This window comes from Pyrus communis, chromosome 1 (genome assembly GCF_963583255.1).
Source record: "Pyrus communis chromosome 1, drPyrComm1.1, whole genome shotgun sequence".
Lineage (NCBI taxonomy): Eukaryota > Viridiplantae > Streptophyta > Magnoliopsida > Rosales > Rosaceae > Pyrus > Pyrus communis.
The window spans coordinates 1,174,766-1,200,588 of NC_084803.1; the positions used below are offsets into that span (position 1 = coordinate 1,174,766).

The following is a 25,823-nucleotide window of genomic DNA, read 5'->3' on the forward strand; positions in this document are numbered from 1 at the left end:
TATCCGGCTCGTTGCTTTCTCTCTCTCATCAATCTTCACCCTTGAGAACAAGATACAGTGTCTCATCTCTAACAACAGCAACAAGAAATTAATCGGAAAACCCTAAAAAATTCGATTGAAGTTGCGCAATCTTAAGCGGGTGCTGCGGCTCTGGTAATCTCTTTTCCTCATTTATCATATGAAATTAGGGCTTTGGGTTAGCACATAATTTCATTTCTCTGTTTTTTCCTGGAACTAAATTTAGGGTTCATATCTTATTCCTTATTCCAAGCTGATAGATTTCTGCATGTTTTGCGTTTACTAGGCTGCATTGTAAATTAGTAATTGTAGAAATTGGAGAAAAATCATATCCCTTTATCTGGATTACGTTTTCCACTTGTGAAATTGGGTTTTATGTAATCAGGTACTTGGCAATGATTCCGAATGGATGCCCCATGCCCGCCGGGTGCAGTTCTGTGAATTTCGGGGTGTCATGTGCTCCATGTTTTCGAACTAAGGCGGCTGCTTTTCCATGCGTCAGTTCGTTGAGAGCTCGGCAGGAAGGTAAGTTGCGGTTGTATATTGCATTGTGAATGTCCTGATTGTTTAATTCCGGTATGCGATTATGTAGTTCTCAATCCTATCTGTTTATCTGCTCAATTGGAATTTGACGGACCATTTGCCAATCCATATGATGAGTCGAGTCATGGTTTTGATTCGACATTGTTTTTGTTGTAGTTATGCCACCTCTGAACCCTTGTGCTGCATCAAGCCCATTTTTAAGTGGGGATCACGGTAGCTTGTTACGTACAATCCCCGCATTGCAAAGAGGATGCAAATCTCGTATGGCCCCTCAAGCATCTAAGGATGTTCCGTACAGTTTTCGGTTCCCTCCCATGACTAAGAAGCCAAAGTGGTGGTGGAGGACGTTAGCCTGTCTCCCCTATTTGATGCCCCTACACGAGACATGGATGTATGCTGAGACAGCGTATCATCTACACCCTTTCCTGGAGGACTTTGAATTCTTAACATACCCTTTCCTCGGAGCCATTGGGAGGTTGCCCAGCTGGTTCTTGATGGCATACTTCTTCGTTGCATATCTGGGAGTTGTGAGGAGAAAGGAATGGCCTCATTTCTTCAGATTTCATGTGGTGATGGGCATGCTGTTGGAAATTGCCTTGCAGGTGATAGGGACTGTGAGCCGTTGGATGCCGCTTGCTGTGTACTGGGGTAAGGTTGGGATGCACTTTTGGACGGCCATTGCATTTGCTTACCTTTTCACCGTGTTGGAAGCGATACGTTGTGCTCTTGCTGGCATGTACGCTGATATCCCCTTCGTCTGCGATGCTGCGTATATTCAAATTCCATATGACTAATAGAGCGAACGAAAGCAGAAGAGAAACTCTTAAAGAATGTTGTCGTTGCATTGTTTGGAATTTGTTGTACGAGGTGAAAACTTGTTAGCCGAAGTATTTATTTTCGAAAATCCGAAATTAGTTTTTGTTAAAGCAGCATTTGTGTAAGTGTTGTAATTGAATCAGCTGGCTTTGTGCCCATTTGGATTATAATTTTATGCCCATTTGGATTTCCTTTTCTTTTTCATTTCTGTGGGAGGGTGGGTTTGGGCTGATTTGCATTCTGATATTATGTATGGTTGGTTGGGGCAGAGAAATTCATTTGCACCTGGGATGCAATGGCAAGGGTACAACTTCGGGTTGAGACAACTTGAATTCGTCCATACTCAATCTGATTTTTAAATTGATCGGGTGAGTTAGAATGAACTTAAAACCCGCATGAACCCAACTTGACCTTAATTTTATTTTTTTAATTAGGATAGGGTTGGGTTGACCTAGCTAGCTTTACCTCCCCATTTCATTCAAATACAACTCAATTTCTATCTTGTCGTAACTCCTCACTTTGCTTTATAAGTATTAAAATCAATAGATATGATCTCTAAGATTATCGACTGTCAATCGTTTTGACCATTTTGTGAAAAAAATAAAAAGGTTAATTTGACGAAACCACTAGTTCAACTGGAGGGTTTGATTTGACAAAAATGCTCTCAATTCAACGGAGTTTTTTCACGGAATGATCAAATGATTAACGGTGGACAATTTCAGTGACCACTTCTATCGATTTTTAAATCTCAGCGACCAATGCGATGAGTTATGCCAGTCTTATGATCATTTTGGCTAAAGAGAACCATTACATGACCCACCTCATATTATATAAGTCATGTATCTCAACCCGATCATTCATTACTATGTGCTTTTAACTTTCACGTATAGAAATTATGAATCCGCTTGAGATAACATATCCGTAACATCTTGTGTGCATAGAATTTCTTGTCATGGTTAGGGCGCGATCGCCCGGGAATTAAGACAGTTAAATTTCACTAAAATAGTTTCATTAGCACTTGGAGTATTATAGGGGAATATCTTAATATAGTATTTGAATGAAATTCATTAAATTTATTTAATTAATTAGCAAATGGATGATGAAGGCTCCATTGTCGTCCTCTCCCCAACGGGAAAACAAAGTATCATGCGCGATATTCCAACCTAAAACGATGTTTCTACTTTGTAGATAAGAAAACCCTACACACTTACATAGAATAGTGTCGATGACTTCAAAGATGTAAACATCAACCTATTAAAATTTTGTTGAATTAACATTGTCCCCGACTCCCTAAGATAAGATGCATGTCGTTATTAATCTCACATCACAGCACCGTTTTTTTTGTGTTGCCCTTCATGCTTGCTAGTTGCAATCCATTTTCAACATACTGCATTTTTTATTCACTACTCTCTGTTGGTAGTAATACTCATTGTCTTATTTATCACCGCTATATAAATTTAAAATTTAAAATTTGTGTTGTTAAACTCATCTAACAGTAATGGTGAGCATGATGAGTAGAAATATTGCCTTTCCAAAAAGCATATAAACCGAAGAAAAAAAAAACAATAAAACCAAATCTTACGTTGGAGAGGTGGCCCCTACTTCATTGTCATCAAATTAGTTTGAATAGTGTTATTCACACATCTTTTTTTACTTCTCACGCACTCTTGTTGATTCTTATCTATTGATATTTTTCAATCTATTCGATCCAATGATCAAAATTTTCTAGACACCGCCATTAATTTAATGGGTTAAAAATAAAGAAAACTAACGAAAAGTCTAAAAAAAAAACTTTAGTTTAATGAAAAATGACAAATAAATATGTAGTAAATAGTACCAGGAAAAGGTAAAAATGTGATTTTTTTCGTTAAAGTGAACAATACCGAGAGTGTTTCGTTAAAACTTCCTTAAAAATATCAAATGGAATGGAAGTTCGTAAGGGTTGGTTTGGAAAGGTATGGGTGGATTTTATATCACATATTGTAAAACCTAACTTCGATAAACTCAATTTACATCAACCACTCCAGTTATTTAAAAAAGAAAAAAAATCAAAAGGGGGACAACAGGTGACAAGTCACGGTTATCTATCATTTTTCGAGGCCATGAAGACTTATAGAGGCATTTCAACCTCCTCTTGGTCACAAGTCTAGCTTCCACACCAGCAGTGAGTTTCAAACCCGAGACCTCCAGTTTTTAGTTTAAAGGAAGCATCGCAATCCGTCATTTACTACTGGGCCACCAGCTCGTGGTTCCACTCAAGTTATTGACTACGATCGTTTGAATATTGGCTACACTAGAGAAATCTTAAAACATGTATATGTTTTTTCTTTTACATTTACGATCATCTCATTACGTGAGCAACACGTTTTTATTTATGAAATATAATAAGTTTAGTTGTTCACGTTTTCTCTCAATACAGAAAGTGAAGGTTGACTGTTTTCGAATGTTAAAAACGGCTCATTATATTTGTCATACCCAACTAAGGATTTCTTTTTTCTGGAGGAAATCTATGTAACGTAGATTAGTCATTATAATCTGCCCTAGCTTGTTTCTTGTTGTAATTAACTATTTACTTTAAAATGTAAACAACGACCCAAAACCCTTTGCTTACAATTAGATGATCACTAACCTCTGTTCAAAAACAATAAGCCATTTATTTATATAAATAACTGGCTTCCCACTACACCAAAAGTCATCAAATATGATGGAGAAAATGATAATCACCAGTGGCTTTTAATTAATGGCTGCTAATAAAAAGATGCTTTCATCGTCTTCTTGTTTAAACTTAATTAATTACAACATTATACAGCGAAGGCGTGACAAATGATTTCATCATCCTTTTCTACTTCCTCTTTTTCTAAGATAATATTCCACCATTGTTAAATATATTGTCCACCTAATTGACCAACTTCCTTCAATGACCCTACGTAATTTCGTTACTATTTACTAATATGATTTTTTTTTCTTCTTTTCAATACTACGATATTTACATTAAATGAGAACTTTGATTCAGTTATACTATGATCAGTTACAAAATTTAGTATCGAACTCGTTATCTACGATATTCAAACTAATTCTCCTAATTAAGTGAAAAAAATATATCATTAAATTGTAGTTATATGCTTGTGAAATTACAATACTATATACATATATAGAGCTTAAAATTAAAGTTAATTACTACTGGTTTTATCTTGGTTAAATCGAAAGGAAGAAAGCTCCTTCCCTCTCGTCGTCTTACTTTTCTTGTTATCTTTTTCTATAAAATTAATTAATGGAAGGACCAAGGAAAAGAAGTTCCATCGCACACGCTATTTAGATATTTTGATATATGTAGAAATTACGTGGATAATCAAGTGTCTAATAAATTAAAATAAAACAAGAGGGACATTCCACGTCAACCCCATCTGAATCGAGCAGAAAGAAAAGAATCTGGGTTTTCCTTCTTGATTCTGAAAAATCTAGCATATGCTAGAGTTTGAAGTTCTTACTTTGCCTACCTCCAATTCCGATGTTGTCCCTCCATTTTATATTTTGCTCCAATCACACTTTGTTGAGGTTATAGGAGCACCATGATTACGAGGAATTTTTTAGTGGAAAAGTATAGGTAAATTACGTGGGTGTTATCCGTTCAAAATTTATAGTATATACGGATGAACATCAAAGTTAAAATGTTATACAGCTAGAATATAACATTGATTAATAATCTAATATTCTAGGTAATACCCTCATCAATATGATCTAATTACCTAGATAGTAAAGAAATAGTTCATTCATGCTTTGTATCATTAGTAGCAAGATCACACTCTTATCTTGTGTTATTAATCTACCAATTATACGTCGTTTACTTTTTCTTTTTTTAACACGTAAAAATTATATAATTTTTTATCTGATAATTTCATTTATTCAAACCTAGATTCCTGATTGGGTGGAAGCAATATCGACGTGCAAGTGTCTAGATCTTTTAGCAGAAATCTAAATCACAAAATACAATGAACCAAGGCAAAATCATTAGTCAAATGAGAAGAGATCCTCTTCGGATTTCTTCTACCAAGATTACCGGATTAAATGATCCGGGTTTTTAAAATTTCATCAAACGGTTCATCTGTTTTGACCATTTAAAGCTATAATAATTTTTAACCGTTTGATGAAATTTCAAAAATTTAAATTACTTGATCCGATGACCTTGATGAAAGAGATACGAAGAGGATCACTTCGATCAAATAATCAAATTGGAGCTAATAGCCAGCACCGATTGGCGCAACATCCAAACATGGAAAAGAGGACATTTTGTCTCCTATGATATATTATTAACATATACATACATACATACATACATACATACATACATACATATATATATATATATCACCGAGAACAGAGCAGTAAAATACATATGAGAAAGGATTTGGATCCTCTCCGGATGCCTTCCGTGGGAATCCTGGGGATCACGATACAAGAATCGTTCATTAAAGATCGTGCGGTCATAATTAAATGTTTTTTACGCAAAACGAGATTGCTTTACTTTTAAAAATATAAAAAGCATTTAATTGTGACCGCACGATCTTTGATGAACGGTCATTGTGCCTTGATCCCCGGGATCCCCAAAGAGGGGATCCGGAAAGGATCCAAATCATATGAGAAATTCATAAAAATATTAATCTACCAATTATATGTCGTTTACATATTTTTTTAACATGTAAAATTTATATAATTTTTTATCTTATAATTTCATTTATTCAAATCTAGATTCCTTGGTGGAAGCAATATCGACATGCAAGTGTTTAGATCTTTTAGAAGAAATCTAAATCACAAAATACAATGAACCAAGGCAAAATCATTGGTCAAATGAGAAGAGATCCTCTTCATACCTCTTTCATTAAGATCACCGAATCAAGTGATCTGGACATTTGAAATTTTATCTAACGGTTCACCTGTTTTGATCTTTTAAAGTTATAATAAATTTTAGCCGTTGAATGAAATTTTAAAAATCTAAATTACTTGATCCGATGACCTTGATGAAAGAGGTATGAAGATGATCTCTTCTCTTCAAATAATCAAATTGGAGCTAATAACCATCACCGATTGGCACAACATCCAAACATGGAAAAGAGGACATTTTGTCTCCTATGATATATTATTTGTCATATTATTAACACACACATATATATATATATATATAAAATCGAGAAGCGCAGTAAAATAAATATGAGAAATTCATAAAAATATTTAGAAATACCAAATAAATAATTCAAAACAAGCCAAAAGAAAACATTTATTTGAATCTCCACCGCAAGTATTTGAACGTTGGAGGAATTTGATGTTTTATAAAATGATGGACCCAATGAGGGACCAAATAAATATGAAAATTCATTTAATACGAAGCAAAGCATATCTTTCTTGTCTTAAGGAAGATAACATGGCGACAACCACAAGTTCTCCATTTATTTTCCCTTTTGGAATCTTTTATACGTATACTTGCAATTTAAGAAATACTATAAAAAAAAAAAACTCAAGTTTTGTATGAACAGTTTGAAACGTTAATACGAAAATGTATCAAATCTCACTCTTATACTTATATACATGCATTTATGCAGGAGTGCTCACATGTGCACAATTAGTAACTTAACACGATTCTAATCAATTATTTGGGACCATCTCACAATTAATTGAAAAACGTTTCCTATGAAATTCACTCAGAATAATTTAAAAAAAAAAGTTTAATTTGAATGAATTTTTATAAAAGCTACCGTATAAATAAGGCTTTTAAAAAAGCCTTATTTTATGGTATTAGTCTTAACCAAAATGTGGAGAAAGGTACTACTTTAGATAGTAAAGATGGTCAAATATTATTCACATTAACATTATCAATTGTTGGAGGACTAACCTAATTGAGTTATTATTATTTTTATTTCCTAATTGAGTTATTTTGTGTCAAAGAAAACTAATCAAAGAAATTTATTGAAATTCAAGTAATTAAATTTTCTTACACAAACGATAGCGTTATTAGTTTAAATTATTAATTATTAAAGGAAAAAGAAAACTGATAAGGATCAAACTTCCATTTTAATGCCTAAACGTAATTACATTTCGCCATTACAACAACTGTCATAAAGCGTTATCTACTCTTATTGGACGAACCAAATAACTTGTGGAAGTGTAATAATTACTTGTTTCAACTTGCAACCAACTCTCTGAAAGCAACCAACACTCGGGCGTGATCTTTCAATTTAGATATTGTCAGACATTTTGAGTGTTGATTAACAAGTCAAAAGTACCACAAATATTCAAACAAAAACAAGAAAAATAAAATAAAAATAGTACACAAACAGTCGGCAACTCATTTAATATTAATATAGAAATTTACATCGATAATTTTAGCCTTCACACCATAATACACATTACAAATTCCAGAACCCACTTCTCCGTGGGCCTCTCACTTTTGCCCTTCTCCATCACAGTGATCATATTTTGGCTTCTAATATTAATATCTGATTACAAAAACAAAAACGAGTTGTTCTCTTCCTCTCCACTCTTTTGAGACTTTGACCAACCACTAATAACCGACGTCACTGTGACGGTATTCAAAACCAATTACATCTTACTGAATAAAATAACTAAAACACATAACTATACGTTAATGGTTTCAGAATACCGCTGAAGTGACATTTCCGGTGGGTATAAATTTTTTTTGTTGTCATCATGGCCTTTGATTAATTAATAGTATTGGTGAAGCATGTCAGCAGTGGCCATGATTGGTTGGTTCACATGAAGCATATTCCAAGGGTTTATTAAACTGTTGTGATCGGCAACAGGGGTGGTTTCAAAGCCTCCGCCGTGGCCGACGCCGCCGTTGATGTAACCGAGGATCTCGTCGAGGGACTCCAGTCTCTGGCTGAGCTCCCCCATCTGCGCTTTCAAGACCGAGTTTTCCGACTCGACATTCATGAAGTGCTGGGTGGTGATGTTTATGCTGGTCAGGATTTGGTTGTTCTCCTTACGCAGCTGGGCGACCTGCGCCATCAGATCGTCCAGGTGCTGCTGCTTCCGCATCCGCGACCGCCGCGCCGATTCGCGGTTCGATTGCATCCGTTTTCTCTTTCTTTGATCCACCGGACGATGCAGATCCCCTTCAGAGGCAGAGTTCTGAAGCTGAGCGGAACCAGAGGAATTTCCGCTTGAAGAAGCCATAGAAATATATGAAGACTTATATAAAAACTTAGATTAAATACTAAATTATTCAGATAATTATACACGAATAGATATAATCTAGGTATATCTTAGGGAGCTAATTTCTGAGAAAACATAAAACCAGTAGAGGAAGATGACGGAGAAAGATTGGACAAGGTGGGTTCTGCGCCGGAGGGAGGAATCTACCATAAACCCGGAACGGAGGATTTCACTGAGAACTGGCGACATTAATCTCAAACATCAAGATCCAGATTTTCAGCATTTATATTTCCAGATTTTCAGCGGAAACACAAAGACCCAAGATATAACGGCAAAAACCCAGAAATCAACACCCAAAATAAAGCAAAAAACACCCAGTAATTGCTGGAAAAAAAAAAAAAAAAACAAAACCAACAGAGCCCTTGAGAAAAACAAAGAACACAGAAGGAGAATTTAATCTCAGAGCCTCAGACTACGATACGTAAAATAAAGAGGAGGGAGAGAAGGAAAGAGGAAGAGGTTAGTGAAGGAATGGTGGGGTCAATTTATAGAAGGAAAATGCAATAAAAAATCCCAAAAGAAAACCGAAAGAAATTGGAAATTAGATTAAAAAAATGAAGAAAATTAGGAAAAAAAAAAGGTTGAAAAAGTAAAGGGCCTTGGAATCTCCTCCAACCATTCTTCTACAAATCGAGGGGTTGGTGGGGAGACTGATAAGGCATGTGAAGTGTGTAAGAAATTTCCACAACTGTCCAATTCCAGCTGGTGGGCAGTGACACCATAAATTATTTTTTTATAAATTTTACTGACCGGTTTTCCTTTCTTCTTTTTTTTTTTAAATTTTTTTTTCAATGTGGATTAGACCAACTCCAATGGTAGGCTAAAAGCCAAATTAGCCCCAAAATTTTCTCCCAAACCCACTCCAACCCAAGGGGAAAATTAGGGCTAAATGCTAAATGTTAAACCAATGCCAAATTCCCCCCAATATTTAGCCCAGAAATCAGAGTGGATTCCACCCAATATTTATCGGAATTTAAATTTTTTTAGATTAAAATGTTTATAAAATTAATTTACGATAGTCCACATATTTATTTATTTTTTAAATTTAATTTAACAAAAAAAAATAGTCTAAGTTCATTCTTTAATAATCCTAGGTTAAAATTTTAGGTTAGAACGGTTGGAGCAGAAAAGTTGTTTCTGGGCTAAAAGCTAAATTTTTCGGGCTAAAATATTTGGCTTTTAGCTCAACCATTGGAGATGGTCTTAGAGAGAGAAGTTTTTTTTTTTTTCCCTTCAAAATTAGAGGATGATAGAACCACCTTTGGGTGAGGTTTTGAAAAAAAACTGTAAAATTTAGTTTGTGTAAATTTACTATACTGATTTTGTTTTGTGATAGAAGACAAAATTATTTTTTTACTCTTTTTTGGTGGACAAAGAAAATTTTATCAATGTAGTTAAGATTTTAAAGATTAGTTTATAAAATATTATTTAATTTAAAGATTTTTTTTGCATCGAACAAAGAGACAGTTATAATAACAAGTAATCTTATGATGAATCCTTAATAAATTAATTTTATAAAATATTATTTAATTCATTTTTATGTTGAACAGAAAGAAAGCAAGCAATGATCTTATGATAAAATCGTCAATTTTATTTCATTCATTATTAACGAGAAGGTTTTCAACTTGTATAATTTATTCTTGGAGATTACGCTTATTGATATAAGAAAATAAACGATGATTTTTACCCTCTCTTTCACCGTTAAGTACCACCAGATTTAACCGTTTCGCTAACAGTTCGTAAGCATGAGAAGTTATGCCCTTTTTATTGATATAAAATGGAACGTGACGCCTGAATGCAGCAGACGGAATCCCAGGGATGAAGGTGGTATAAAAGTAGTAGAGTAAGGACAATATCGTCATTTAAATTATTTTATGTTGGACGCAAATCTGATATTTTTTTTTTTTTTTTTTTGAAGAAATTTATTAAACTTAAAACCTTTAAGAACATTTCTAAAAGAGATATCAAAAATTCTAGTGGAATGTTACTGTGCATATTTGATATCAAAAGTCTATTCAACCGAAGTGTTATTTGCTAACTGAATTTGAAGACTTTGTGATTTAGAGTCAAGTTTAACATCAATATTAAATTTATTTTTAATTCATTTTAATAGTGGATCCCTTATTCCACTAACATTTCAACCACAGAAAATTTTGTTTCAACATTTTTTAACAAATACAACCATTTAAAACTCTATTTAAATAATAAAATAACATTTAACAATTCGGTTGGAAAAATACAAAATTTGACATAAAACTTCAAATTATCACATCAACTATCAATTGTAATTTGACTCTTATAATTTGAAATTTCCTTTGAAGATGGTCTAATACAACCGTTTCCAATACACTCAAAATTTATGGTCTCCATAGCTGAAAATGAAAGACAATAATCTCAAAAATGAGGGTTGGCAACAATGAGGCCTATATGAGCTAATGTGTTCGTCATGAAATTTGCTTCCCTGTAAATATGCTTTCAATTGATATGCTAAAATCCAGAAGCCAACCATTTAACATCCTCTATGATAAGTTTAAGATGCCAAGGGAGCATCCAAATATGTTGCACCACCTAAACTCAAATCTGAAATTTACTAGGCATACCATCGATTCACTATTCCATTCTTAATGTCTTTCCGAATTTTTCTGCTAGTGCATCGTTTCTACCATTGGAGCCGCCTATTTTATTAGAAAATAGAAGTCGGCTCAGATGTTAATATATATTCCTATATTAGTGCTTTTCGTAGAGTATACTTATGTGTGTTTAACTACTAATTAATCATTATTTGACGAACAAACACAGTAATCTCAATGCTTCCTCTACAATATTCGACAATAATCTCCTTTGACTTTGTTTATTAATTCCTAGACTGGGGTCCCCAAAATCTTGAATGTAATGTAATAATGTTTACAAGATCGATCTAGTGCAGTCTGCAGTGCCTCTAGGTATTGATCAAAGGGCAATTTCTTGGATGTAATCCGAAAATAGTTTTTTGTTCTTTTCTCTATCTTAAGATTATGAGTGATATTATGAGTGAATTATTTGTCACTAGCTAGGACAAGGCTTAATGAATGTATGCATGGGATCAAACTATATTTGTTTGGGTTAAGGTTTTGGATTATAATAAATTTAATTTGTTTCGGGTTCCAAACATCAGAAAATTCGTCGGTGAGAGACTAACCCTACCAAATTAGTGGGTTTTCTGCATAAATATTAGGTGTTTTGTGCACACAGGCAAAGAACCTTTATCTTTCTACCCACAGGAAGATGCAAAAACAACTAATATGATAAAATATTACAGATGCATGGTGAGGTTGATATTCGAGAGCTTGCAGTTGCAGACAATAATGGTGTACTGCATCTCGTGGGCACCAAATGATAGTAACAATAATAGTGCGGGAGACGAGAGAGAGTACAGCGCCTATGAGTTTGAGGCACGGAAAAGGATAAAAAGGAACAAAGTGGGGTGCATGGTGGGGGGAGAGCTGGGTTCCACTCTCCACGAGTTTGCACCAGAGAGGGGAACATAAATTAGGGTTTCAGGAAAAATTTATCCTGCTCGTTGTGGCCTTTGGGAGCAAAGAGATCGAGCACCAAATAGTCTTATTGGCTTATGTAGTTGACGTCTCTCACGCTTTATTCTGATTCAGAGTGAAGACCTAACTTTTTAATTTATTACAAATTAATCGACACATTTCTTTCTTCACTTGTAACGTAAGAAAAGTGTGATAGTAATCCACACTGAAAGATATAAAAAGGAACAAAAAGGAAAAGTGAGAAGGACAAGAATCCCATGGAAAATTTTCTTCTGATCTTACAATGATCCCTCTTTGCAGTCTACGGTAATGATAAGGTTATCTTTCTATTTGTAACCCTTCAACTTGTATATCTTTTGCTATTTTATTACATTTCTGTGAAGCTGGCAATTGTTCCGGACAGTGACAAATTGAACCGAAAGTGATGCCACGGTCCACACATAATCCAGTTTAAGATAATGCGATACACAGATTAAAATCTTGCAGGTGAGAATAAATCATACTTGTTGAAGCTTATAAAGCTTTGTGAGTGTTGGTAGGATCTCTATGTTCATTGCGATTCTGAAATGACATCGGGGCCCCTCTGGCTATAAGACATGACCATGAACAAAGATGAAAGTATAATAATTTCCACTGTTTGAAAACTTGTAAAAGTTGAAATATTGTAGCCAGATAGAGACACACAATTACAACTTGAACATTTCGTTGTATTCTCTCTCCTTTTAAAAATAAAAAATAAAATAAATAATTGAACTAATGAATTGCTACAGTAGAGTTTTATGCTAATAATACAATATACATAAAAAAATTTCATAGAACATTGTATCATTAGTACTCAAGACAACGCACTCGTACTATGGAATTCTTTCTCGTGAAAATGCCAGAGCATTCATGAGGAAAAGAAAAATGATCAGAAGTAAAAAGAAAAGAGAGATTTTGGATACGTCAAGAACATTTTACAGAGAGGGAGGGAGAAAGTAAGAGAGGGAAATTATTAACAAAGCGTTTTCTCGAGGAAGACATGTCAAGACTCTTCTGGTGCAAATAAAAGTTTATTCTTCGATTACTTTCGACAGTTGTACCGCTCAAATTGAGCCACATAGAAAGAAGTTTGTTAAGCGTGACATCTTTGGATAATTACAAAACATAAAAATCGAGTTCGAGGACGAAAGCAAGTGAATCACGATTCATGAGAACAAAATCATAGACCAGACCATTGTCGCGGTGAATCTTACAAAGTTTCCGCGTACACAAAAAAAAACAAGTTGGTATAGCTAGATTCGCTAGCTAGTGTAGTCTGTGTACAAATAGTTGGTGGCATTGTAGTTTTGTTGATTACGAGTATTCATCTTCGAACTCGACCTCTGGTGTTCGTTTTTTACCTTAACACTGTCCTTTTCATAAAAGAAAGTTAATCAGTATAAAGCAAATATGCAATTAAATTCCTTGTTTACTTTTGTTTGCCTTCTGTTTTCCATCATTTTCTTCTGTCGTATGCTATCTCATCAAATGGACCTAACTTTTCGGGTTTCGTTGCCAGAAATCCAAACAATGCAAATAATAATAATACAGACTATCGTTCATCCAAAAACAATTACGTGATGGAGCAAATTGAAGAAAAGGTTTGGTAGGGATGCCAATACAAATTTAAAAAGGCCAATCAGAGCATCGTTTGAGCCGTGATTCTCCAAACAGCATTAGTACTCCAGGTACCATATTTGGTTCTTTTTTTGTTTTTATTGTTAGGTATCGATCAAGATATCTCGAGAGAGATCGAGATAGAGAGATCAAGATAGAGAGATCAAGTTGGTTCGTAGGGTCCAGTAATTCACCCTTTTGCAAAGGGGTCCCCAAAACTGATTTTATTTGGTTTTGGTTTTTTTTTTTTTTTTTCCTTCTGTAGCCATGATTTTCATATTCTTTTTTCTTTTCTTCTGCTTAAACTGTTTTTAAAAAAAATGGAAATAAAATAATTAACATGGAATTCGTGCATCTTTTCTATTTGTGGTGTTTTTCTGACTTTCTTTAGCTTTTGAGGTTGTAGGTGCTTGTGCTTTTTTCATTATAAGTCTCTATGGAAAAAGTTGGGACTTATCAATCATCTAGTACTTGACCATGACTTCCTTTCTATGCGTTACTCCTGCTTTAAAGAAAATACGGACATGCGGATGCGGTCGATATATCATTCAAATGTCGTTGTAATTATTGATATATTGTTGATAACTTGATATGGTGAAGTTACATTTGTTAGAATGTACTTGACATGGTTGTTGGTTTATTGTCTTTCGTGTCCACAAATGCAGTTAACTGCAACGTATAATTGATAATCTTGCGCAAAATCATTAGTAGTGATTATAAATCATTTGGAAGACGTACCAAATTAATATGTATTCGTGAAGCTACAACTTTATGCTCTTCAAGGCTCTTTCCTTTAATTTTGCATATCATTAGAAGCTTCTAGCTAGGGTTTCCTACACTTGAATATCATGTATCCATGATCAAGCACGGAAGATCAATTGTGTACGTTAAAGTAGTGATTTTTTTAAAGTAAAATGTAAGCTAATGTATATGTAGTGCTGTCGTCTCACCTTTCTCAATTCTCACTCCTCTTACCGACCTTAAACTAGGGTTACTTACTTGTCCTTAAAATATTCTTGCATCTGCCTTCGTCGTGAAGGCAATTAAATCATTTAGGTATATGCTCTTGCTTGCAAGTAATCACGTCTCCAGATGTTGAGTTTATTATTTGCAGAATAAGATTTTTTTTGTTCATCAATTAGTAGAACCTATTCGATCATAGTTTTTAATGAGAAATAATAACCGCACACCGTTATTCTCATCTATTACTCTCTTAATTTTTAGTCATCTAACTGAATAAATCAAGTCACTTAGTATTACAGTCTAGTGGTATTCCTCTTCACTTGTAAGTGAGAGATATTAGGTTCGATTCTCGTCAAAGGCGAATTTGAATCACATTATTGCTAGCGTAGTGTGAGGCTAAACCCAACCCCCCTTAATGTAGATAATATCGTTTGTTTGAAAAAAAAATGAATAAATCAAAAGAAAACAGCGAACATAATTGAATATGTGTTGTTATCATTTCTATTTTTTAATCAAGTAATTAAGATTGTCTAATATTCTGGTTCTGCAACTATCTAGGGTTCGACACAAAATCCCTAGTTGATATGCTGAGAAGTGGAAGGAGCTAGTTGATATGCTGTGTGTAAGTCAAGCAGATAAAATCATCCAATGCACCTCAGATATAATATCCTATTTATGTATATAATTATAATATATGCATGCATGCTTGAAAACGCTTACTGATCAAGTCATGCATGTGCAAGGAACCTTCCCGTGCAGCCTTTCAATGTCAGCCAAACTGATCTAGTCATGCATGCGCAAGAACCTTCCCGTTCAGTCTTCCAAAGTTTGCCAATAACAAGTGGGTTTTTCCAAAATCTGTATAAACAATGAAATTCAAAGCCCACATTATATTGACCAAAAACGTTATCAAATCATGAATAAAAGGTGATTTTATTTTAAAACTTGCGTCTACGTATCTCTCTTTATTCTCTACAGATGCACACATTATATTGACCAACATGTCCAGCGCGCATGTCTATAACAAAATCTCTAATGTAATTATTTTGTTTATCTATCTCTTTTATTACATGACTGATCATGTTACGAAAATGGTAGAACGTGTTAAAATTGTAAATTCTATGTTAGTGAATTAAAGGACGGACCTTGCGTGTTTTTACAAAAGGTTAAGAAAATTTCTATATTGTCAATTGATTTTGCGTTGAAACCTTAACTGTTTTCTTGGTGTCAAAATAGCTGGCAACTATTTATGTAATCTCTATACATATGAGCACGATACTTTAGTGAGCTAGGTTAGTTTGGTGCTTCAAACTTGAAGGGTGCCCAATAAGTTGGTTGGTTGGTTGGTTGGGTGGTTGGGTGGTTGGACGTACGTCAAGAGCCGAAAAGAAGTGGCCCAAAATTTTTGGTGGGAGACGGAGACAGATCAAAGGGTATAATGTCGGTGCTGCCTAATTTTGCATGGATGTTTTGAGATTAATAACTCAAAGAAATTGTGTCATAGAAGGACGACACCCACTCTCATCCAGTTACAACACTCAGTTATCTGAAAAGGGCAAAAGGAGAAAAGAGTTCCACAAAAAATTCAAAAGAAAGAAAAAAAAAAAAAAAAAATCTCGTAGATCTTCTTTCTTTGATCGTCCCTTTCTCATATATTGTAATTTTTTCAGTTTAGGGGACACACCGCCACGTGAAAAACGACGACTTTGCATGCATTTAATTAGGGGGGATGCAAAACTGATATGGGTACCAAAAACACAAGTCAAGAGATGAATTGATACAAGTGAATTGACACATTTGATATGGCTAACTATTAAAATAAATTAATAAAAAATAAATTTATGTGAGGAGCATGCATGTAGTTGTAGACCATAAGTTTTAATTTTTAAAACGCATTGGACCTTGTTACTTTATATTACGGTCTAAAAATATTCCTTTTTACTTGTAAATGAGAGATTTTAAATAAATTTAGCTCACTCACTCACTCTCTAAATATAGACAATAACATTGTTTGTTCAGAGAGAGAAAAAAACGCACTGGACCTTTTCTTGGACATTGGCCCAAGCCTTCTCGAAGAAGAAGGGGACACTCCAACCCAAACCCAGCTCGGGCCTTTAAAAGAGCAAAAATAAAACCCAACGTCATTACGGTGTAATCCCACATCGACCGTGCTTGCGCCATGGTTACTTCCTTCATATAATTGACGTCTTCGGATGTTAATTGCCGAGCTCAGTAACGCAGGCTTGTGACCCAAATGCGGGGGCATTAAGGATGGTGCCGAAGTTAAGTGCATTAAGTCGATCTCATTCTTCAGAAGGAGAAATGATGCCGAAAGTGCCGAGTACTTGAGGTATACGCATCACCCCACCCCACACACAAACACCCCCCCCCCCCCCCCCCCCCAAAAAAAAGGCTCGTCACCATGACTAGTCTTCTCTCTAGGTGTCTTCCTGTGTATACAGTTTTTAAACTGCGAAACTCATCGAACAGAGAAAGAAGAAGTATCACTTCATCAATGTCTCCGTAGCATGTCTCATGGTAAAATTTCAGTCGATCATACGAAATTACGTGGACATAAAATAGTATCTTCATTAACTACAAAAGGAAACCGGTTCCAGACTCCATAGACGTACAAAGACAAACATATATACAAACTTAAAACGCCACCTATCATATGCAGGGCTCAGGCTCATAGCTGATCATAACTTAAAATTAACGAAGTTATTGAAGGCGAGAGAGACCTGCTGACGCATGCTGCATCAAGATTATTGGAATGGAGACGTATTTCAAAGTCTACATAGAAGAAGCTAGAAAGAAGATGATCAGGAAAACACTGCGGCATTGCCTGTAGCAGCTTCGGGATGGTAAAGAAGCATTTCCCTCCACATCATCTCCCTTATCGTCTCTTCTCCTAAATCCTCGTCAATGTCAAGATCAATAGATACCTCGGCTGGAGGGTTATTATTGGGATCATACAATGGGGACATGTAAGGGTGTTGGAGTGCTTCAGCGACGCTAATCCTCTTTGATGGATCAAAAACAAGCATCTTTTGCAGTAGATCAATTGCCAGAGGATGAGCATCAGGGTAAAGGCGGGTAAAGGGGGTCCCCATAGAATATGGCAACGATTTTATGTATTTCTTAGCCTTCTGATTGTCTATAAACTGGAGATCCTCCTCCCTCTGGCTTCCAAGGATGTTAATTATGAGTTTGAGCTGGTTGAGGCATTCTGTACCAGGGAAGATAGGTTTCCGGCCAAGAAGCTCAGCAAAGATGCACCCAACAGACCACACATCAATCGACGTTCCATAGTTGTCACAGCAGAGCAGTAGCTCAGGGGCACGGTACCAACGAGTGACAACATACTCGGTCATAAACTGCCCCTTTCCTGTGCTGGTACGAGCTAGCCCAAAATCACATATTTTTAAGTCACAGTTTGCATTGACAAGAAGGTTCCCAGGCTTCAAATCACGATGGAGAATGTTTGCAGAATGAAGATACTTTAGGCCTCGAAGCAGCTGCATGGACATTCTATTTTCTTTAGAATAAGTAAAAACAAGACAACTGTGCATAACCCTTTTCAAGAAGAAGTACAAAAAAGGATCTTTTCCGAAAAAAGAAAAAGGATGAAAGGCATAAGGAAGCACAGTAAAAGCAAATCTAGCGGTTCAATCAATCCATCATACTCTTCTCTTAAAAGCCCTACTCCAAACCAAATCAATGATTGACATTCAAATTGATGAAAGAAATGTTAGCACCACTCATCAGTCTAGCACGGCTATGTAAATTCTACAATGCAACAATTTAGTGCAGCGGTCTAGTCTCTGAATTTTCATAAAACCGAACGAGAATTGTTAAAGTATTCTGCAGTATCAGTATCTATGAAGCATTCTAAAATGTAAAGATGTCTCATTTAAAATGTACGATGTTTCATTTTCCAAGTAGCCAACAATGGACAAGATAGCGAAGTAAATTCGACAATATAGGGACGAGAGTACGAGTTCACACCGGATTAAATCACCAAAATTAGTAACAATTTCACCAACAAAACAAAGTGAAAGACAATCCGAAAACATTCAATTTATGTTACCTGAAAGAGGAAATACTGGCAGTGATCATTCGAAAGCGGCTGCGAAGACTTAATAATCTGGTGGAGATCCGTATCCATGAGCTCATACACCAAGTAAACATCTTTAAAGCTCTTCCTCTGAATCGGCATCATCACATCCTTCAAAGCAATCACATTCTCGTGCCGGAGGTGCTGCAGCAGCTTCAGCTCCCGCAGCGTCCGCAGTGCGTCGATTCGGTTCTCGAACGCATTGTTGATCTTCTTGATCGCCACCTTCTCGTTCGTCTCCCTGTTCACCGACGAGCAAACGATGCCGTACGCTCCCCGCCCGATCGGCTTGATCGGCACGTACTTGGTGTCGATCTCGAACAGCGTCTGCCACATCGAGTAGTAATGCTTCCCTTTCGACCCGATCCCGTTCGGAGGCTCCACTTGCGTCGCCATTGTTCCTTCACATTAATAAATTCGATTATTTTCTGCTTCTTTTTCAGCAAAAAGCCATGGAATTTTCGCATCAAACAAACAAAGATTTTACCTTTTTAGTCCAGTCCCATCCAATCCGCCAACCCACGTCCGAATTAGTCCCAATTCTCATCCAATCCACCGCAAACCCCGACCATTTCGCAATTATCCGCAAATTAGCCCCAATTTCATCGGCACAAACCCTAGTTTCCAATTTCGCGCCAGAATTTAGCGAATCAAGTAATCGGGAATTGGGAATTCGATTTCCGATCTGGGTGTGTAGATATAGGGGCGATTGAAGAGCTGTAGATTCGTTATCTCGACGCGATCAGAGCAGAGAGGGGAATAAGCATGTGACAATTATGCGGATTTTATTTATTTGGACTATTATTTTAATTTTATTATTTATTATTTTCTTGTTTTTGTCTAATGGATGATGGATCGCAGCATCTCTTACCGGATTTCGCTCTTGTAACGCTAGCGAGAAGAGCAACGGATATTTTAATGGGCGGGACCCATTTTTTGCAGGGTGGGCATTCAACGGCCTTGCTACGTCGTCGTTCAATTCGATCACGACGAAAATTGCACACAAGGAAAAGTTTTGTCAAACTTCAGCTCAATCAGGAATCTTGTCAAAACACCTTAAAATTTGGAACTTCTTGTTCTATATGTATTTACTTCGTATACTTGTTATTTAACGGTCAGATACGCAATTAGAAAAAAAGGACTATCACATTTGATTGTTACATAATGAATGTATACGAAAATGCATGTACCGTAGTCAAATTACAAAAATGACCTTACTCAAGAAATGTCATGTGCATCGTTCGTGCTTCATTGTTGGTGGAAAAATTAGTTGGTCGAATTTTAATTGTCTTTTAATTGAAGTGACACGTTACTTCATTTTTCTTCTCATATCGACAATGCAATTATGATAAAGGTTCGTACAACCATTTAGGATCTTCTAAACAAAAGTAAGCCTTATGATCATAGTCACTTTAGTTAGATTGACAGCCTCTCCTTTAGAGCAGCTCTAGCATGTGTTGGAGTCCGAGCAAGCAAGCCCAGTGTGTGCTGGCGAGGGAGCCTAAGCAAGCTTGAGGGAGAGGTCCGGCACGAGTTGCCAACTCAAGAGCCCGAAGGCAACATGACGCAAGGCTGACGTCTGGGCGACGTCAACCATCATCTCTTCTGCATTTCTGGGCCTCAACCTGACAGCTACTCAACCTTCGTCGTCCTTTGAAGCAACGGAGATGATTCTCTCTGGACCAAACCCACCAGAGCCTCTGGATCCGTCTTCTTTAAAGGCCAAGTCGGCATTGTGGGCTTTCCCGGAGTCGGTGTCATGCTTTCCCGAAGCCGGCGTCGTGACTTCCTCAAAGAAGAAGTTTTCCTTTTACCAAAAAAAAGAAGAAGTTTTTCGATAAACAAACAAAGAACGAAGAAGGAAGTGAAGAAGAAGATGAATAATTGAAGAAGAAGCAGAACCAAATATATAGAGAAGGAAGAATGAGGAGGATACTGAGATAAATTAATAATATAATATTAATTATAAATTAAAAAAATACTAATATTTTATTACCTATTGTCATGACTATTCAATGTAAATATGAAGATGCAAAAAACAGTTACGGTTTATTAAAGATAATTACTGTTCAATAAATGGATTAAACAGTGAATAACCCGAAGGACATTTGCAACGGTGAAGTTGCTCTTATGCAATCGACTGCAAATACCACCCAATACAATCATAAATATTTGGTATTTGATATATGAGAAAAATTGAGAGACGAAGAGAGGTGACGACGAGAGGGTAAGTGGAAGAGGAAATAAAACAAAAATTATGAAAGCGAAACAAATTTAAATAATTTTTATTTTTATTCAGAGTCACGTGATTGACTCGTGACTTTTAACACGTGGCGCAAAATCGATAGTCGCGGCCCCAAACGTTGGTTTCCGTTACGACTCGGCACCCGTAAAGGTCCAACCGCTTTCCACGCGGACGCTCAGAGACGCAGAGGGGACTGAGCGAGTGCTCTGCATTCGTGTAATCAAAGCGATCAAATTTCACGAGTCCGAAAAGGAGAGCTTCGAGCTTTCACAGCGATGATCTCTCAGTTCTTCGTTCTCTCGCAGAGAGGCGACAACATCGTCTTCCGCGACTGTAAGTCTCACTCTGGCTCGCTCGCATTTCATCCGATTCTTCAAAGTTTTGCATTTCTAGGGTTTCAGGCTTCAAATTTTCAAAATTTTCAAAATTTGATGCAGATCGCGGCGAAGTGCCGAAGGGAAGCGCAGAGATTTTCTTCCGGAAAGTGAAATTCTGGAAGGACGACGGCGACGGCGACGCGCCACCTGTCTTTGTAGGTATTTTCAATTTTTTTTTTCTTTATTTAGAATAATTTATATTAATGCATTTGTGAGATGTTAATCAATTTTGCATGATTAACTTTCTTTAATTAATTCGTTCTAGAATGTGGACGGTGTAAATTACTTTCATGTGAAAGATGCTGGGTTGTTATTTGTTGCGACGACGAGAGTGAATCTGTCGCCTTCTCTTGTTTTGGAACTTTTGAGAAGGATTTCTAGAGTCGTTAAAGATTACCTCGGGGTCCTTAGCGAAGAATCGCTGCGAAAAAATTTCGTGCTTGTGTACGAGTTGCTGGACCAAATCATTGTGAGTGTCTTCAAAGTCCTGCATTTTGTGACTCTATGTGTATGTAATCTGGCTTACCTGTTGTCAACTATGGCAGGATTTCGGTTATGTGCAAACTACTTCGACTGAGCTTTTGAAGTCATATGTGTTCAATGAGCCGGTTGTGGTTGATCCTGCGCAGTTTCTGCCTCTGGGTTCTGCTGGAATTTTTACGGTATTATTTATATGATAATTTGCTTTCTGGTGGTGGTATTTCGTTGTTTCTGATTGATCTGTATGGTTTGATTGACTTGCTAAACTTGCATGTTGGTATCAGGCTAAAAGAATGCCAGTAACTACAATCGCAAAATCTGTTGTTGCAAATGAGCGGGGAGGTAGAAAGAGAGAGGAAATTTTTGTGGACATAATTGAAAAAATGAGTGTTACATTCAATTCCAGTGTAAGTACCTCTTGTGTTTGGGTCGCCATATTTAATTTCTTGTTAGTGTCACAGCTCCCAGGTGGTAATCAATTTGGAGCTGTTTTGATTACTATTATGTTGTTCTTGCAGGGATATATACTTACTTCTGAGATTGATGGTACCATCCAATTGAAGAGTTATCTCACAGGCAATCCAGAAATTCGACTGGCTCTTAATGAGGAAGTGAGTATTGGAAGAGGTGGAGGGTCAGCCTATGGTAATCTTTCCACTATAGAAAATGCTTTTAAGATGTCGGTAGTCTTTGTTAACTGTCTTTCTTTTATAGTTTGCTGGGTTTGAGTGAGATATGTGAGATTAGGATATTGGTACTATTAGTAGCATTGTCCTCTTAATCTGATTATGCTGCCTTTTCCATCAGATTATGGTTTAGGAACAGGGGCTGTTATACTGGACGATTGTAATTTCCATGAATCTGTACATCTCGATAGTTTTGATGTTGACCGAACACTTTCATTGGTGAGTCTGATTGAGACTTTGTACTTTATAATCGTGTGCAGTACTTCTTGAGGATGGAGATATAACTACTGTTCTGTTAGAGCTAAAGTTAATAGATTGCGCTACTGTTTAATAGGTACCAACAGATGGTGAGTTTCCAGTCATGAATTACCGCATCACTCAGGAGTTCAAGCCTCCCTTTCGTATTAATTCGTTAATTGAAGAAGCAGGACCGCTTAAGGTGAGAAAAAAGTTAAAAAATTCCTCCTATCTTAAAATAGTAACATATGATTCCATCTAAATCATGTTATGTTTTGTTAGGCTGGAGTGATTATTAAAGTGCGTGCTGATTTCCCTTCAAGCATTATTGCAGATAAAATCCTTGTGCAGATTCCACTGCCACCATATACCACTAGGTAATTTGTTTAATCTTGTAACTTTCTGTTGGTGAAAACGTGGTGCATTTGCATACCTTAGAGCAAAATTAATGTTAGACTTCTGGTCAGCTGTCGTATATTTTTTTTTGGTTGACTGAAGAGCATAGACTTAGTTGTTATTTGGTTAACTTTTGTTTGTAGATATTTGACCTATAGTATACTCAACTGGTAAACATTGATACTTTTTCAAGTAGGGTTCATTATTATACACAGGATCAACAACGGTTGAGCAATTGCAGTTAGGCAGACAATCCATTTCCTGAATTATTCCTTTTTTCTTTTCTCCGCCTTAATATAATATATTGCGGGGAATTGGCCCTTATATATTACACACTAGTTATTACGTTTCAGTTCATAGTTGTGACGGCTTTTAGAAAATTTGGATGAACTTCTTTGAAACTAGCCTCGATGTCGTGTATTTTTGTGTGTTATGTTACTCAGCAGGTAACCACATACATGATGGGGGAAAAACTTAATTTCAATTCCGGTTCCATGTCTGCATTACTAATCATCTTTACTGATCTGGGATACATTAGGGTTAGTTTTGAGTTGGAACCTGGAGCAGTTGGAAACACAACTGATTTTAAGGAAGCAAACAAAAGAATTGAATGGGGTTTAAAGAAGGCAAGGATTTCCTTTTCTCTCAATAAACTTCTTTCTCATTCTTCTACTTTGAAAGATTTGTTAAGAGTTGCATATTATTTTTGCTATTAGTTTGCTTCAATGTTTGAAATTAGTAACAGGTGCCCTGCATTGTAGATTGTTGGTGGATCTGAACATACATTACACGCAAAGCTGACATTTTCACAAGAATCGCATGGTAATACATTGTTTTATACTTGGGAGTCTGTAATGCTATATAATCTTTGTTGTTGTTTATGTGTCAGAGAGAAACAAAGAAACCGATGTGTGAATGCTACTTTATTGTGTATGTGTACTAATGCAGGAAATATTACCAAAGATGCTGGACCTGTTAGCATGACCTTCACAATACCCATGTTCAATTCTTCAAGGCTTCAGGTAAGATTTTCTCTTGACCTTGTAAGGACCTAATCGGATGCGGCCATTGCTGTGGACCTATGGTACAAACTCAGAGCTCTAAGTTCCATTAATGCCATGAGATTGTGTAGACATTACACTGCTGGGAGTCTACATAAGCAGTCGTATCTTCATTTCATACTTAGGAAGGCCCTGATTCCCTTGCATTGGTTGATGCCTCTCACGGCAGCAGTCAGCTGGGAACATGTTTATTATACGTGCTACCCAAAGAAAAAAACTAACTGGAATCCTACTAGTGAATGCTGTGTAAAATAAAATGAGCTTCCAAATTAGCTACCTAGTTGAGTTGGCTGACCTAAATTTGTGAATCTGTATTGTAAAACATGAGCTTTAATGTTTTTTTTCTTTTTCTGCTTTTCATACATCTATAATCATGTGTTCTAAGTTATTCTAAGATACCCGTTTCCTCATCTGTCTTGATGCAGGTAAAATACTTGCATATAACAAAGAAGTCGAAGAGCTACAACCCATATCGATGGGTGAGATATGTTACACACTCAAATTCCTATGTCGCCCGGTTGTAATGTCTCATCGCCCTAGTTTGTTGTTCTGTTTTTCCTTCTCTATCACGGTGCTTTTGCTTACTTGTACCAAGTCAGATTTTATTTTGTTCTGTGTACTATCATGATTGACTCAATAAAGCACACTATCTGAAATTTGGTAGAACTCGAACATCCTTGAACACCCAAAGTTCCCATCCATATCTGATTTCCTTTTTAGACTATAACTCAGAAATCACAAGGTCTAGAGAGAGTCTAGTCATCTCTTCTTAGGAGTTCTTTGGTGACAATGTTCCGTACGAACTGCCATATACAGGAGCACTCACACAAAAGTTTCCCGGGGTGGGACCCGCATGCATGAGGCCCACCTTTTGTGCGAGTGCTGCCGTATACAGAAGTCTGTACGGAGGAATTCGTCCTCTTCTTTGAGGGATGTTTTCTGCTTAGTTGATTTAAATTATAATGACATGATGGCAATTTGGTGTGGACTTTGGTACATCAGCAAGTGATGCAGAGAGTGGAATACGTTGAAAGCCCATCGATATGATGCATGAGTCATAATCAGGCTAGTAAGCCGACAGCTGATTGTTGCTTCCAGTTTTGGTATAGAATGTTTCGATCGACTCGCGTCAAGAAAAGAAAAATGTTGAAGTTAAATTCCTTTTGATAGTTGTGTGCCTTGAGATTTGTAGAATTTTTCAGATCGACGGGCCAATGGTCCACTCCAACAATACCGATACTGTCCCTATTTTACCACCTACCCAATCCGTCAGGTGTGAGGTTTTATCATAAAAGACCTCGATGTTAGTTAGAGGGGTATTTTTATTTAAACTGCTTTCTCGTTGGCCCTCAGGCCAATTTGGGACAATGGGTTCCAACAAGATTATTATTATGGGATATATACTGCCAAGTTTTGATGGCTTTTAGGGGGAACTGGATTCCATTTCACCATCTCTGAAACCTCTGAACAGAAGTGGTGAAAAGAA

At 36.4% G+C, this 25,823-nt stretch overlaps 4 protein-coding genes across 5 annotated transcripts; 2 read left to right on the top strand and 2 right to left on the bottom strand.

The window, feature by feature from the left end:
• The first annotated feature begins 15 nt into the window (after positions 1–15).
• LOC137742537 (protein TIC 20-I, chloroplastic-like) lies at positions 16–1,567 on the top strand. Its single transcript, XM_068482436.1, has 3 exons — positions 16–153; positions 404–543; positions 718–1,567. Exons 2-3 carry the CDS (start codon positions 414–416, stop codon positions 1,353–1,355), a joined length of 768 nt encoding a protein of 255 aa, XP_068338537.1. The 5' UTR covers positions 16–153; positions 404–413; the 3' UTR covers positions 1,356–1,567.
• Positions 1,568–7,692: 6,125 nt separating this feature from the next.
• Positions 7,693–9,049, bottom strand: LOC137732559 (bZIP transcription factor 44-like). The gene has a single exon (XM_068471878.1). The coding sequence runs from the start codon at positions 8,563–8,565 to the stop codon at positions 8,092–8,094; it is 474 nt and encodes a 157-aa protein (XP_068327979.1). The 5' UTR covers positions 8,566–9,049; the 3' UTR covers positions 7,693–8,091.
• Positions 9,050–17,295: 8,246 nt separating this feature from the next.
• Positions 17,296–19,721, bottom strand: LOC137742291 (mitogen-activated protein kinase homolog NTF3-like). Its single transcript, XM_068482124.1, has 3 exons — positions 19,343–19,721; positions 18,829–19,256; positions 17,296–18,256 (listed from the first exon to the last, which is right to left on the bottom strand). The coding sequence occupies exons 2-3, from the start codon at positions 19,249–19,251 to the stop codon at positions 17,561–17,563; spliced, it is 1,119 nt and encodes a 372-aa protein (XP_068338225.1). The 5' UTR covers positions 19,252–19,256; positions 19,343–19,721; the 3' UTR covers positions 17,296–17,560.
• A 1,553-nt stretch (positions 19,722–21,274) lies between these two features.
• On the top strand, positions 21,275–25,003 carry LOC137737352 (AP-4 complex subunit mu-like). 2 transcript variants are annotated; one of them, XM_068476807.1, is made up of 13 exons: positions 21,275–21,433; positions 21,538–21,632; positions 21,743–21,946; positions 22,023–22,139; positions 22,242–22,364; positions 22,476–22,602; positions 22,765–22,862; positions 22,978–23,082; positions 23,163–23,257; positions 23,815–23,902; positions 24,038–24,098; positions 24,225–24,298; positions 24,763–25,003. In XM_068476807.1, exons 1-13 carry the CDS (start codon positions 21,376–21,378, stop codon positions 24,859–24,861), a joined length of 1,344 nt encoding a protein of 447 aa, XP_068332908.1. In that variant the 5' UTR covers positions 21,275–21,375; the 3' UTR covers positions 24,862–25,003. The 2 variants fall into 2 exon arrangements, with proteins under 2 accessions (XP_068332908.1, XP_068332912.1); XM_068476811.1 differs by lacking the exon at positions 21,743–21,946.
• The last annotated feature ends 820 nt before the right edge of the window (positions 25,004–25,823 follow it).